The sequence below is a fragment of the Carassius auratus genome, chromosome 15 (assembly GCF_003368295.1).
Source record: "Carassius auratus strain Wakin chromosome 15, ASM336829v1, whole genome shotgun sequence".
NCBI classification, from domain to species: domain Eukaryota; kingdom Metazoa; phylum Chordata; class Actinopteri; order Cypriniformes; family Cyprinidae; genus Carassius; species Carassius auratus.
Genome location: NC_039257.1, coordinates 893,980 through 909,617, shown reverse-complemented (window position 1 = coordinate 909,617; position 15,638 = coordinate 893,980). Strand labels below are relative to the sequence as shown.

The 15,638-nt window shown below is 46.9% G+C and overlaps 2 protein-coding genes across 5 annotated transcripts in view; both read left to right on the top strand.

Moving 5' to 3' along the window:
* LOC113114651 (leucine-rich repeat and fibronectin type III domain-containing protein 1-like) overlaps positions 1-15,638 on the top strand; it is a 680,315-nt gene that overhangs the window by 564,919 nt on the left and 99,758 nt on the right. The window lies entirely within an intron of this gene.
* The window catches only part of LOC113114647 (serine/threonine-protein kinase SIK3 homolog), a 33,419-nt gene that overhangs the window by 14,269 nt on the left and 3,512 nt on the right, over positions 1-15,638 (top strand). The window contains exons 7-24 of one of the 3 annotated variants that reach the window (XM_026281551.1): positions 1,275-1,393; positions 1,529-1,639; positions 1,747-1,878; positions 2,276-2,347; positions 2,468-2,577; positions 3,247-3,397; positions 3,476-3,628; positions 3,886-3,959; positions 4,663-4,773; positions 6,313-6,454; positions 6,542-6,661; positions 7,021-7,082; positions 11,201-11,310; positions 11,391-11,658; positions 13,748-14,439; positions 14,789-14,931; positions 15,127-15,256; positions 15,334-15,464. In XM_026281551.1, coding sequence (XP_026137336.1) covers positions 1,275-1,393; positions 1,529-1,639; positions 1,747-1,878; positions 2,276-2,347; positions 2,468-2,577; positions 3,247-3,397; positions 3,476-3,628; positions 3,886-3,959; positions 4,663-4,773; positions 6,313-6,454; positions 6,542-6,661; positions 7,021-7,082; positions 11,201-11,310; positions 11,391-11,658; positions 13,748-14,439; positions 14,789-14,931; positions 15,127-15,256; positions 15,334-15,455 — 2,822 coding nt within the window. In that variant the 3' untranslated portion in view covers positions 15,456-15,464. Of the gene's footprint in view, positions 1-1,274; positions 1,394-1,528; positions 1,640-1,746; positions 1,879-2,272; positions 2,348-2,467; positions 2,578-3,246; positions 3,398-3,475; positions 3,629-3,885; positions 3,960-4,662; positions 4,774-6,312; positions 6,455-6,541; positions 6,662-7,020; positions 7,083-11,200; positions 11,311-11,390; positions 11,659-13,747; positions 14,440-14,788; positions 14,932-15,126; positions 15,257-15,333; positions 15,465-15,638 lie in introns of all 3 variants that reach the window. The other 2 variants (XM_026281550.1, XM_026281552.1) reach the window with 2 other exon arrangements.

The following is a 15,638-nucleotide window of genomic DNA, read 5'->3' as shown; positions in this document are numbered from 1 at the left end:
GTGCACACAGACTCACTCTCGTGCACACAGACTCACACACTCACACAGACTAACTCTCATGCACACAGACTCACTCTCGTGCACACAGACTCACAGACTCACACAGGACTAACTCTCGTGCACACAGACTCACTCTCGTGCACACAGACTCACAGACTCACACAGACTAACTCTCGTGCACACAGACTCACTCTCGTGCACACAGACTCACACACTCACACAGACTAACTCTCGTGCACACAGACTCACACAGACTAACTCTCGTGCACACAGACTCACTCTCGTGCACACAGACTCACACACTCACACAGACTCACTCTCGTGCACACTCACACAGACTCACACACACAGTCTCAATCTCTTACACACTCACATGGACTTGTGCACACACACACGCACACAGACTCACTCTCGTACACTCAAACAGACTCACTCACACAGACTCCCTCTCGTGCACACTCACACAGACTTGTGCACACACACACACACACAGAGTCACTCTGGTGCACTCAAACAGACTCACTCTCATACACACGGACTCACTCTTGTAAACACTCACACAGAATCACACACAGACTCACTCTCATACACACTCACACGGACTCATTCTCGTACACTCTCACACAGATTCACTCTTGCACTCAGACTCACTCTCATACACATTCACACAGACTCCCTCTCGTGCACACAGACTTACTCTCGTAAACACTCACACGGACTAACTCTCTTGCACACAGACTCACTCTCATATACATTCACACAGACTCACTCTCGTGCACACAGACTTACTCTCGTAAACACTCACACAGCCTCACTCGTAAACTCACTCTCGTTCACACTCACACGGACTCATTCTCTTGCACACAAGACTCACTGTCGTGCATAAAGACTCACACTCATACGGACTCACTTTAGTGCACACAGCCTCACTCGTAAACTCACTCTCATGTACACACTCTCGTTTACAGACTCACTCTTGTGTAAAGACTCACTCATGCACACTCACACGGACTCACTCTCGAGCACAGACTCACACTCACACAAACTCACTCTTGTGCAGGGACTCACTTTCATACACACTCACATAGACTCATTCTCGCACAGATTTACTCTTTAACAATCACTTTCACGTACTCAGATGCATACTTTAAAAAAAACACTAACACACACAGACTTGCATACTCACAATCTCTCACACACACACACACAAACAAACACAGATACTTGCCTTGCTGAGCCACAACACATGACTGATGTGTGTTTGTGTGTTTCAGACTGTGAGTATCTGATCAGACACATGTTGGTTCTGGAGCCCAGTCGACGGCTTTCAATGGAGCAGATCTGTAAGAACAAGTGGATGAGACAAGGAGACCCCGACCCTGAGTTTGACAGAGTCAGTCACACACACAAGCACAAAAACACTCAATACACACACGTGATGCTTGCAGTTCAGCTGTTCTTAGGCCTGAAGCAGTATTTCAGTTAACGATGTGTAGAAATGTTGCTGATTTGCCTGTGCCTCTATCAGCTGATAGCAGAATGTGAGCAGGTGAAGGTGGAGAGAGAAACAGAGTTAATTAACGAGCAGATTCTGATGGCCATGTCAGAGATGGGCTTCGACCGTGAGCGGACCTTACAGGTGACACGCGCACACACACACACGCTCACACACCCACACACACCCATCGCTCCTTCATTCAGATCAGCTCTTCTGGAACATTCATGTGGTTGTGTTTCTCCTTTCAGTCTCTGCACACGGACGCATACGATCACTACAGCGCCACCTACAGCCTGCTGTCTGACAAACTCAAGCGGCACAAGAACCTGTGTGTTGCTCCGCCCACTCCACGCCCCCTTTACACGCTCAACACAGTGCAGGTGTGTGCTGTTACCATTAGCAACCTTTGATTCCTGATGAGAGGAATATGCATGAGCTGCAGAGTGCCTCATTTACATACTGTGTTGAAGCAAAGCTGTGGGCTTCTGCAGAACTAACGATGATTCTAGAGGAAAGGGATCGTGGGGTTGTGAGAGGATTCTGGTTATGTGATAGTGTTTTCTGATAGTCATTTTTTGTTTTCTTTATTTGTTCTGAAATCACTTACGAAAGGGATTAGTTTCAGTACAGGCAGCCAGAATGTGGATCAGAATTAAAATTGAAATGACGGCTAGATTAAAAGAAAGCTAGTATTGTTGAAAGCACTAAATGAATAAAGTAGACTTGACTTGACTTGGTTGATCTGCTTCATCACGTGTGTTTGTGTGTGTCCAGCAGGATCAGAGTAACACTGTCAGTATGACTGTACCACAGGTTCAGCTCATAAACCCAGAGAATCAGATCGTTGAGGTGAGTGCAACACTGCTTTCAGCTCACAGTCAGTGAGAATAAATCAGTCTGGAGTGTGAGGATGCAGAATGGATTGTTTTTGACCCTGTGTGTGTGTGTGTGTGTGTGTATGTGTTTCAGACGGACGGGACGATGGCTCTGGACAGCGATGAGGGAGAAGAGCCCAGTCCAGAGGCAATGGCCCGATACCTGTCCATGAGACGCCACACTGTCGGTGTACCGGACCCCAGGTACTGCACAACCCAGCCAGTGCTTCTGTATCTGCTGTCTTTTATTTGCTCTCTTTTCCTCCAACTGGAGCTACAGCTTAACAAGCCATTAAAACCTTCCCACTTAACTAAAGTCCCTCCCAGTTTACCCTAAACCCCTCCCACTTAACTAAAGTGCCTCCTAGTTTACCATAAATCCCTCCCACTTAACTAAAGTCCCTCCCAGTTTACCCTAAACCACTCCCACTTAACTAAAGTCCCTCCCAGTTTACCCTAAACCCCTCCCACTTAACTAAAGTGCCTCCTAGTTTACAATAAATCCCTCCCACTTAACTAAAGTCCCTCCCAGTTTGCCATAAATCCCTCCCACCTAACTAAAGTCCCTCCCAGTTTGCCCTAAATCCCTCCCCCTCAACTAAAGTGCCTCCCAGTTTGTCCTAACCCCTCCCATCTAACTAAAGTCCCTCCCAGTTTGCCCTAAATCCCTCCCACTTAACTAAAGTCCCTCCCAGTTTGTCCTAACCCCTCCCACCTAACTAAAGCCCTCCTAGTTCTCCTCAAAATCTGCCCCATCTAACTGAAGCCAATCGCAACCCACTTAAAACCCCTCCCACCTAAGTCAAGCCCCTCCCAGTTCACTCTAGACCCCTCCCACCTTCCCCCAGCACTGATGTTGTGTGTGTTTGTCAGGGCTGAGCTTCAGGAGGATCTTCAGAAACTGGCTCCTGGGTTTCCGCGTGTGGCCCCTCAGCCGCCCTTCCCTCCGCTGGTGCCCACCATGGCACAGATGCATCTGATGCCGACCCCGAACCTGCAGCCCACGCAGCAGCTGGAGTACAAGGTAAAGCACACACACACACACACACATCAGCTGGGCCACCGGCTGACCCTGAGATCACCTGATGTGTGATGTGTGCAGGAACAGTCTCTCCTGCAGCCGCCCACCCTGCAGCTGCTGAATGGCATGGGTCCTCTGGGCCGCCGGGCGTCTGATGGAGGAGCCAACATCCAGCTTCACGCGCAGCAGCTGTTGAAGAGACCGCGCGGTCAGTCGCCGCTGGTCACCAGCCCGGTGAGACTATCCCACAATCCTCCTGTTTCTCACAGCTGAGCATGATGTACTGCGTTCATGATCACACGTGACATTCATCAGCACAGTGACGTCTCGTTCATCAGATCAGCACATTCGACTCTGATTCGTTTGGCTGTATATCAGCTACATTACTTCAAACAATCTGTCAGCTCATACATTACTATAATATCAGAGGTTCAGATTAATAATGCAGTAGTCTAAAGTATTGCTCTGACGCATGTCTCTGTGTTCGTCAGCATCCGATCCTGGACGTGGCTCCGGTGGATGAGGAGGGGTCCGACGCCGAGCCTGATCCGGAGGCTGTTCAGAGGTACAGCAGTGTGTGTGTGTGTGTGTGTGTGTGTGTGTGTGTGAGCTGCTGTGTGTGAGCTGCTGTGTGTGTGTGTGTGTGTGTGTGTGTGTGTGTGTGAGCTGCTGTGTCTGTGTGTGTGAGCTGCTGTGTGTCTGTGTGTTTGTGTGTGAGCTGCTGTGTGTGTGTGTGTGTGTGTGTGTGTGTGTGTGAGCTGCTGTGTGTGTGTGTGTGTGTGTGTGTGTGTGAGCTGCTGTGTGTGTGTGTGTGTGTGTGTGTGTGTGAGCTGCTGTGTGTCTGTGTGTTTGTGTGTGAGCTGCTGTGTGTGTGTGTGTGTGTGTGTGTGTGTGAGCTGCTGTGTGTGTGTGTGTGTGTGTGTGAGCTGCTGTGCTGCGCTGGGAGCCGCGGGTCTCTCTCAGGGACACACTAAACACTGCAGCGCTGCTTTGAGCTCTGGGGGTCTCTTTCTGTCTCTGTCTGTCCATCAGCATCACTTTCTAAAATGACTCTAAATCCTCCAGAGTTCCGCTAGTGACCTCTGACCTCTCTCTCTCGTGCCAAACGATGGCAGACTTCCCTTCTGTGGCTTTGCTTTTGTCTAATGGCTTTGCTAAAGCTAGCGGTGGGGCGAGCTCTGATTCTGTGTGCCGACTGGGTGTGTGTCCCTCCGGAGGCTGGAGGCGGCCAATCAGAGCGCTGATCCGTGCTGCTTCCTGTGGTTCAGGTATTTGGCGAACAGTTCCAAGCGGCACACGACACACGGCACGGGCCCCGAGCTCTCGGCAGAAACACAGAGAAACCGGCAGAGGGGCTGGAGCCCTGAGCAGCACAGCCGGTGAGGGCTGAACACACACTCACACACACCTATACACACACTCACATACACACACACACACACCTATACACACACTCACATACACACACACACACACACACACACCTATTCACACTCACCTATACACACACACACACACCTATACACACACACACTCACATCATACACTCACACACACTAACATACATACACACACACACACACACACACTAGTTCAGGGATGGTCAGCTTTGATCGTAACGAGGTCCAGAATTGAATAAACATGAGTCTGTGCTCTATATCTCCAGTAATGTGTCGAGATGTAAATGATCCGCACATATAACACAGTGATGGAGAGCTGAAGAAATCAAGGCTCCTCAGAAGATGTGAGATGTTCTGGAGGCTTGTGAAGATCATTCCTCCGCTGAGGAACAGTGAAAGTAAAGTTCCTCAAAAGATCCTGAGGATCAGATTTGAGACTCTTAAACATGATTGATGGAGAATCAAGTAAAGCTGAGCTGCTTCAGTCCAGGAAGAGTTCATCTGGAGATATTACTGACCTTATCCTGACCTTTACTTGATCACAATCAGGAGAGATCTGAGTCGAGCTGAAGCTGGACGCTTGTACAGTTACACTAGAAGATGACTGATCTGACTGATCAAACACTAAACTCTCCTCAGAGACAGAAGACACCAGGAGATCGATCATGTTAACAATCAGGCTTTATATGGTTAAATTACTATGTATATCATTTATGTATATATTTATTTTTACTCTTCTTTATTTAATTTTTTGTAAGTTGTGTGTTCAGGATCCAAAACATAATGTTTGTGTGATTCTGTTTCCCTTGAAATGTTTAAATGTAAGCTGCTGCAGTTAATCTAAAGCTGTAAGTGAAAGCATTGCTCTGATGGAGAAGCCCTGAGAGGAATGACATCAGGAAGCTTCCTGTCTGCGGAGGAAGTGCTGTGTGAGGTCACTGCACCCCCTGCTGGACACACACGGGACGACCGGAGCGACCATGCACTCACGTGACCTCTGACCCCACGGTGTTAGGTTTGACCTCTGGCTGCGGTCACATGATCACTTCTGATCAGATATTGAAGATGTTGATGTCTCCTCAGCTACTTTTATCATTGACATATTGTCCTCCTGACAAACCATACATCAGTGTAAAGCTCCAGGGTCACACACAGAGTTTATAAAGGTCACACACTCTATTCTGCAGGAATAATGTTAGTAATGTCCGGAGGAGCTTCACAGAAAGATTCACTGAAAACTCATAATGAACTCAATTAGCTGGAAACCTGATGTAAAATGATCTGTGAGATGGTGAGCTGATGTTCAGTCTGAAGGTGTTTCTGTGTTTGAGTGTTGTGCTGATCTTCTCAGAAGCTGAAGAACTGAAATCAGACCAGTTGAGTGTGTTTGTGTGTGTGTGTGTGTGTTCTGCACATGTAGAGCTGCAGCTGTAGCCACACACTGAGGTGTGTTTAGCGAGCGGTTTGTCTTTACTCCAGCGTGGCGTCTGTGTAACGGAGAGTGTTTGTGTGTCTCAGGTCGTCGTATAAAGACTGTAACACTCTTCACCTGCCGATGGAGCGCTTCTCTCCCGTCAGACGCTTCTCAGACGGAGCCGCCACCATCCAAGCCTTCAAGATGCAGCTGGAGAACAACAGCCTGATCCGACAGCTCAAACAGGTGCGGACACCAGCCTTCTCCAGCTCAGAGCCACGTCCAGATACAACTCTCATAATACTGACTGTGTGTGTGTGTGTGTGTGTGCAGGAGTGCGAGCAGCTGCAGAAGATGTACGCAGCTCCGCAGGACGAGCGTCTGATGGAGCACACACAGCAGCAGCACATTCTCTACCAGCAGGAGCAGCAGATCCTTCACCAGCAGATACAGGTCACTCTCACACGCCGCTCTGCTCACATTCTTCAGATTAGTCACTTTGTTCAATTTTTCTGATTTGTTTTCTTTTGACTGTAGAGTGTTTTGGTAACTAGCGGAGATTAATTTTTTGTTATTTCAGTTGAGAATAATTTTATTTCAGAAATCAGTACATTACCATAAAGTTATCAGCTGTCAGGAGAATTTTTAATTATTTCTATAGCACAAACAATTGAACAGTTACTGTTAGATTAATGCAATTTGATTTGATATGTTGATGATGAAGCAGCCGGTTTAATAGGGTTAAACACACACACACACACTCCTGACTGTGACTATGAAGGGATGTGACCATGTTGACTTCCTGTTTGCAGGCCCTCTCTTTGGGACATGGAGAAAACCACCCCAGCAGTCACCTTACATACCAGCTACAGAGGTACACACACACACACACACACACTTGCATTTGTGGTTTATGTGGACTCTCCATAAGCGTAATGGTTTTTATACTGTACAAACCACACCCTGCCCCTCACAGAAAACACTGTTTTGTGTGTTATTTAAACATTTTAAGTGTCCTCATAAACCATGTTTTTGCTGTAGTACCCATGACATTATACACATCTGTGTCCTCATAAACCATATATACCAGTACACACTCACTCACACACGCTCACAGACACACACATTCACACACTCATGCTCACACACTCAGACTCTTGCACAGGCTCTCACACACTCTTCCACACACACTCACACTCTCGCGCACACACAGATTCACAGATTAGCGCTCACACACACTTTCGCACACACACTCACATTCATTCTAACACACTCGCACTCACACTATTGTACACTCACACACTCACTTTTACACACACACACACTCAAACACACTCGCACATAAAATCTCACATTCACTCTCACACACTAGCACACACCACACAGATTCACACACACTCACTCACTCATACACACACTCACATTCACTCACACACTTGCACTCACACACACTTTTGCACACACACTCACAATCTCACACACTCACACTCTTGCACACACTCTGACTCACACACACTCTTGCACACACTCACTCACTCTCTCTCTCACACACACACACACACACACACACTCAAACATACACTTGCACAAACACTGACTCACACTCACACTCTTGCACGCACACTCACACACTCACTCTCTTGCACTTACTCTAACACACTCACTCTTTTGCACTTACTCACACACTTTAGCACGCATACTCACACACACTCTCTTGCTCACACTCTCGCACACACACTCTTGCAGACAGTTTCACACATTCACACTCACTCTGACACACTTGCACGCACACTCACGTTTACTCTCTTGCACTTTCACACACTCACTCTCTTGCACTTACACACTCTAGCACGCATACTCACACATACACTTTTGCTCACACTCGCACACACTCACTCTTGCAGACAGTTTCACACATTCACACACACTCTTACTCACACATTCACACACTTGCACTCAGACACTTTTGCACACACACTCGCAAACACACTGCTACATACAATCTCACATTCACTCTCACACTAGCACACACCACACAGATTCACACTCACACACATACACACTCAATGACTCACTCCGACACTCACTCACATTCACTTACACACTTGCACTCACTCATACACTTTTGCACACACACACACACACACACACACACACTCGCAAACACAATCTCACACACATTCTTGCACACACTCTGACTCTCACACACTCTTGCACACACACTCACTCTCTTGCACTCTCTCTCTCACACACACACACACATACTCACGCACACACATACACTTGCACACATACTGAATCACACTCACATTTTTGCACGCACACTCACACACTCTCTCTTGCACTTACTCTCACACACTCTAGCACGCATACTCACACACACACTTGCACACACTCGCTCTTGCAGACAGTTTCAGACATTCACACTCTGACACACTTGCACGCACACTCACACGTTTACTCTCTTGCACTTACTCTCACACACTCTTGCTCACACGCTCACTCTTGAAGACAGTTTCTCACACACACACACACACGTTCACAGACACACATTCACAGACTCGCGCTCAGACACTCGCACTCTCACACACACAGATTCACAGATTAGCGCTCACACACACTTTCGCACACACACTCACATTCATTCTAACGCACTCACACTATTGTACACACACACACACACACAATCTCGCGCATACAATCTCACACTCAATCTCACACACTACCACACAGATTCAGACTCACACACACACTCACTGACTCACTCACATTCACTCTCACACACTTGCACTCACACACTTTTGCACACACACACACTCGCAAACACAATCTCACACACTCACACTCTTGCATACACTGACTCTCACTCTCTTGCACACACACTCACTCTCTTGCACTCACACACACAGACTCACTCTTACACACACATACTCAATCTTGCACACACTCACGCACGCACACACATACACTCACGCACACACATACACTCTTGCACACACACACACACACACACACAGACTCACACTCACATTCTTGCATGCACACTCAATCTCTTGCACTTACACTCACACTCTCGCACGCATACTCACACACACACTCTTGCTCACACTCGCACACACTCTTGCAGACAGTTTCACACATTCACACACTCTTACTCACACATTCACACACATGCTCACAGACACACACACTCACTCTCTTGCACTTACTCTAACACACTCACTCTTTTGCACTTACTCACACACTTTAGCACGCATACTCACACACACACTCTTGCTCACACTCTCGCACACACACACTCTTGCAGACAGTTTCACACATTCACACTCACTCTGACACACTTGCACGCACACTCACACGTTTACTCTCTTGCACTTTCACACACTCACTCTCTTGCACTTACTCTCACACACTCTAGCACGCATACTCACACATACACTCTTGCTCACTCGCACACACTCACTCTTGCAGACAGTTTCACACATTCACACACACTCTTACTCACACATTCACACACTTGCACTCACACACTTTTGCACACACACACTCGCAAACACACTGCTACATACAATCTCACATTCACTCTCACACACTAGCACACACCACACAGATTCACACTCACACACACACACACTCAATGACTCACTCGCACACTCACTCACATTCACTTACACACTTGCACTCACTCATACACTTTTGCGCACACACACACACACACACACACTCGCAAACACAATCTCATTCTTGACTCTCACACACTCTTGCACACACACTCACTCTCTTGCACTCTCTCACACACACACACACTCTCACAATCTTGCACACACACTCACACATACACTTGCACACATACTGAATCACACTCACATTCTTGCACGCACACTCACACACTCTCTCTCTTGCACTTACTCTCACACACTCTAGCACGCATACTCACACACACACTCTTGCTCACACTCTCGCACACACACGCTCTTGCAGACAGTTTCAGACATTCACACTCACTCTGACACACTTGCACGCACACTCACACTTTTACTCTCTTGCACTTACTCTCACTCACTCTTGCTCACACTCTTGCACACACACACACTCTCGCGCATACAATCTCACACTCACTCTCACTCACTACCACACAGATTCACAGACTCACACACACACTCACTGACTCACACACTCACATTCACTTTCACACAGTTGCACTCACACACTTTTGCACACACGCACCCTCGCAAACACAATCTCACACACTCACACTCTTGCATACACTGACTCTCACTCTCTTACACTCACACACAGACTCACTCTTGCACACTCACACACACACACACACACTCACAATCTTGCACACACACTCACGCACACCCACACACACACATACTCTTGCACACTCACACACACACACACACACACACACTCACAATCTTGCACACACACGCACACTCATACACACACACTCACACACACACACATACACTCTTGCACACACACACACAGACTCACACTCCGACTCACACTCACATTCTTGCATGCACACTCAATCTCTTGCACTTACACTCACACACTCTCGCAAGCATACACACACACACACACACACACACACTCTTGCTCACACTTGCACACACTCACTCTTGCAGACAGTTTCACACATTCACACTCACTCTGACACACTTGCACGCACACTCACACACATACTCTCTTGCACTTACTCTCACACACTCTTGCTCAGACTCTCGCACACACACTCACTCTTGCAGACGATTTCACACATTCACACTCACTGTTTCACACTTTCACACCCACTCACACATTTACTCTCTTGCACTTACTCTCACACACTGTCACTCTTGCACTTACTCTCACACACTCTCTCACGTACACTCACACACTCACTCACTCAGAGACTCACACACTCTCTCGCATACACACTCACTCATTGACACACACTCACTGAAGGACAGATGCTGATAGCTGTGCTTCTTTCTCTCTCAGGTTGCGTATTCAGCCCTCCAGTCCTCCTCCTACGCATCCCAACAACCACCTCTTCAGGCCAGCCAATCAGAGTCCTCCTCCGGGGAGTCAGGGGATGATGCAGGCACACGGTCAGTGTCAGTCAGCGGTAGCAGTCGTGTGATAGACATGCAGTCGATCGTGACACTGATGTGTTAAGCTCCTCCCACAGGTGGGCCAACAGCAGTTCAGTTCCAGCATGGCTCCGCCCTCTATCAGTCTCCCAGCGCCAGCCCTCCCCCCACCAGCCTCCCCCGCATGGCGATGTCCAATCAGCAGCCTCCGCCAGGCTCTGCCCGCACACTCGCACAGCAGCAGGTGACCATTCAGGTGCAAGAGGTGGAGCTGGGGGGCGGAGCCCAGCGGCAGGGCTTCCTAGCCACGCCCACTCACAGAGTTCTGGGGAAGCAGCTGAGCGCAGATAACGCAGAAACTCACAGGTGATGCGAGCGCTACAGAAACGCTTCAAGATCGCTCTGTCCGTTCGTTTGTTTTGTGCTTTTATTTTTGTTTTTTAAAATGTTTTTATAGTTTATTTTAATTCAGTGTTGTTTATTTTTGTTTAAATGCAGTTCAGCATTTTTAGTGCTTGTAGATGTTTTAAATGCATCTGTTGTGGAAATGATTTGTGTAAATATTGCGAGATTCTCCCAGAAGACGGTGTTTCAGTCCAGACGATTGAGCGCCGGACGCTGAGGTACTGAGAGACTCTGATGTCCAGTGCTAGCAGTAGATGAGCGTCCTGTGTTGGGTCACTGGAGATCTGAACTCCAGCGGATCTGAGACGGGACGATGAGGAGTAGATGCTCAGTTCTGTTAGCAGATAAATTATGTGTTTTAAAGTCAACATGTAATCAGCATTCACTGTAAAAAAAAAAATCTGAAATGTACAGTAAAAAGCATCAGCTGTGGTTCATGGAACTTTACCATGCAGTAGCGATGATACAAGTTTACAGATTGATTTAAAAATTATAATAAAATAACTTTAGTAAAATAGTGTTAAAATTGAAAATTATTAATTGTTCTATTTTACATTTACAATTCACTGCAATAAAAAAAAATGGAGTGTCTATTTACTCTAAGTGCAAATATCCTTGTTGGCAGAGGCTATTTACACTAACACCAAACTGTGATTGGGCTGGTCTACACTACAAAGAAGAGCATGTTATGACAGATCCAGTGGCAGTGAAGCGATTGACCCGAGTTCAAATACAGCTTTTGCAAACTTTATTTCTTCTCCCTTTTCAAACCTCATCGCCCGAATAACATGGCATCCATTTAATAATTTTAATTAAAATTATAATTTACTCTCAAAATGTCATTATTGCATATTATTTTGTAATGTTCTGCAATACGGGGATGCAGTTAATTGCCACCTAAATTGCAATAAGTAATATAAATAGCAGAAAATCATGTTATTTTAACAGTGTAAATAGAATCTATGGCTATTTTTGCTTAATTTAAATAGCCGCTGCCAAAACAGAAATCAGAATTAAGACTAAATCAGCTGATGAGGAATGTCCTTTTACATTTTTCGACTGTAAATTATAATAACTCCCTGTGGATTGTGCAAAAGTGCATGAATATAGAGGTGGATCAGTAATATGAGAAAGCTCTTCAACAGACAGCTGCTGTATTCACTCTAGTCCTCCAACATTATCTGAATTAACAACACAGCAGTGATGCCTTTCTAACAAAATCTGTATTATCTCACACCTCCGGACATAAACATGTGAATGCACAGCTTCTGCGTTTGAATGTGTATCTTAAAAAAAACAAAACAAAAACCAACTAATATTAGAAATTTTGTATTTGAAAGTCCTTACATCAGTGTTTCATGTTGACTTTAGAAAACTCAGTGCGTTTACATGGACAACAATCCGATTTTAACACGATTAAGACAATACTCTGATTACGAATATACCATGCAAACAGAGATTTTTGGTGACTTTAATCCAGCTAATGTCATACTCAAAGAAAAATTAAGATGTGGAGTACACACCTTAATCACACCATTACCATCATGTAGAACACATTTTGCAACAGGATACACACATGACCGTGTTCAACCGTTTGATGACAAACAAAAGCGAATGGCTTCAACGTCGTCTGTTTGCACGTATAGCTTAACAAATAATTAACTGCACTTGAAGCTTTCAGTAAATTAAAAATGAAACTGTATATGGCATCATAACGAAGATGAACTATGTATGTCAAATTCTGGAGTGGACGTTGGATGGCATCACATGGGGGCGTAATAATGTGCCGATAATCGATCTGTGTACTACAACATGTACAACTGAACATGAGAGGAATATTCTAAAAGCAACTCATGTGAACACTTTAATCATAATATTGTCTTATTTAGAATAAGGTCAATTATTAGATTACTCCTGTCCATGTAAACAAGAGCTAGAGGGGAGGAGTCAGATCAGACCAGACTCCTCCCACATAATGATAGTAGGGGTGTGGTTATGTTAATTAGAGCCTGTGGTCTCAGTCGTGCTCGTGTGTTTGATTGTGTTGCAGTCGCAGCTTAAGTCGCTTCCACACTGCTATGTATGAGCAGTTTACCCCGCACATGTTCGGTGAGGGGGTGAGCGGCGTCATCGGCACCTATAACCCCTACCTGCAGGGGGCGTCGCTGAAGGTGCCGGGGCTGGAGGGCTATCAGGGCTATCCGTCTGCACTGCAGCAGGCTCTGCTTTCTCCCACGCCGCTGGAGTATCGTCCGGCTCAGCAACACGTCACACCGACCCTGCAGGGCCTGCTCTCGCCTCGCCACTCGCTCACGGGTCACGCTGACCCTCGCCTGCCTCCGCAGGACCTCGCCGCGCTGCTCAAACGCCAGAGCCTCCGTTCGGCTCCGCCCCCTGGCACTATGGCCACATCCACAGTGGCTCCGCCTACCAACCCACAGGACTATGGGGAAATGCTGATGCTGCAGCAACTCAGCCAAGCGACTGAGAGCTTAGACCCCGCCCCTCCACAGGCCCCGCCCCCTCAGCACTACCATCACCTGCTCCAGATCAGAACCCTGCCCGAGTGCCCCGCCCCTCAGTCGGAGAGCATGGAGGAGGATGAGATGCCGGCCTATCATGAGGGCCTGCTGGCCAAAGCCACCGCCCCCTGCGCTGAGGCACATGAGATGTTGGCTCCGCCCCTTGGCTCCTCCCCCAACCACAGACACGCCTACATGCACAGCAGCACGGCAGCCAGAGGTACACACTGCACTCACACACTTACAGTTTAAGTCAGGTAGAGCTTTAAGTTCTGTTTTTACTAAGAACGATAACTATAAAGATAACAATATCAGCCGCTTTAAATTCTCATTAAAAAACCTTATAGCAGGATTTATTCTGATTGGCTGTCAATGTCACAATATTACTGTTTTTGCTGTATTTTGATCAAATAAATCCAGCTTTTGTGAGCGGAAGAATTTTTTTTAAATCGTAATTATTCCTTACTTTTGTCTGGATTTTTATATCATATAATTATGAAGTGTTTAATTGTCATGAAAATAATGTTGCACTACAAACCCATTGAATGAGTGTGTGATTTGTGTCTCAGAGGCGTGTGCTGATGCTGCAGAGTGTCGGGTGATGGAGGGAGATCACAACGGCTACAGCTCACGCGCCGCACAGGGAGACACTTACAGACCACGAGCATCATTACAGAGACACCACACCATCCAGACCTGCGACGACGCTTACGTATGTGTGTGTGAGTGTGAGAGTGAGACAGAGTGAGTGTGTGTGAGAGTGAGACAGAGTGAGTGAGTGTGAGACAGAGTGTGTGTGTGTTAGAGAGTAAGTGAGAGAGTGTGAGGTTGTTTGACTGTATGTGAGAGTGTGTGTGTGTGAGAGACACAGTTCCTGTGCTGACCTCCCGACCTCTTGTTTTTGTAGGAACAGGCGGAGCCCATGTCTGGAATGAGCTTATTGGCTGGCAAGGCGCTAAGCTCCGCCCGCATGTCTGACATTCTCAGCCAATCGTCTCTGACAGGAAGCCAGCAGCTGCAGCAGAGGGAGGGGTCAGGTGTGTAAACGTACTACACCCACACACACACACACACACGTTCTCTCGCACACTGATGGTGTTGTGTGTGTGTTCAGTGTGTGACGTGGAGGCAGACGTTCACCCCGCCGCGTGCTACCCTTCCTCCTGCACCAGTGACATGCTGCTAAGCTACAAACCCCCGGATCTGCAGTACAGCGTGGAGCAGGCCGGGGTCTAGTGAACACAGGTACACACCTTCATTATTGATTTTATAAACAAATCAGGATACAATGACTATCGTTGTTTGGTAACACTCTATTTGAAGGTGTCTTTGTTACATAGGTTTCATGTATTTACAGTTATAAAAACAATTAATTATGCATTATAACATGCAAGTAACCCAAAGCCAAACCCTACCCAC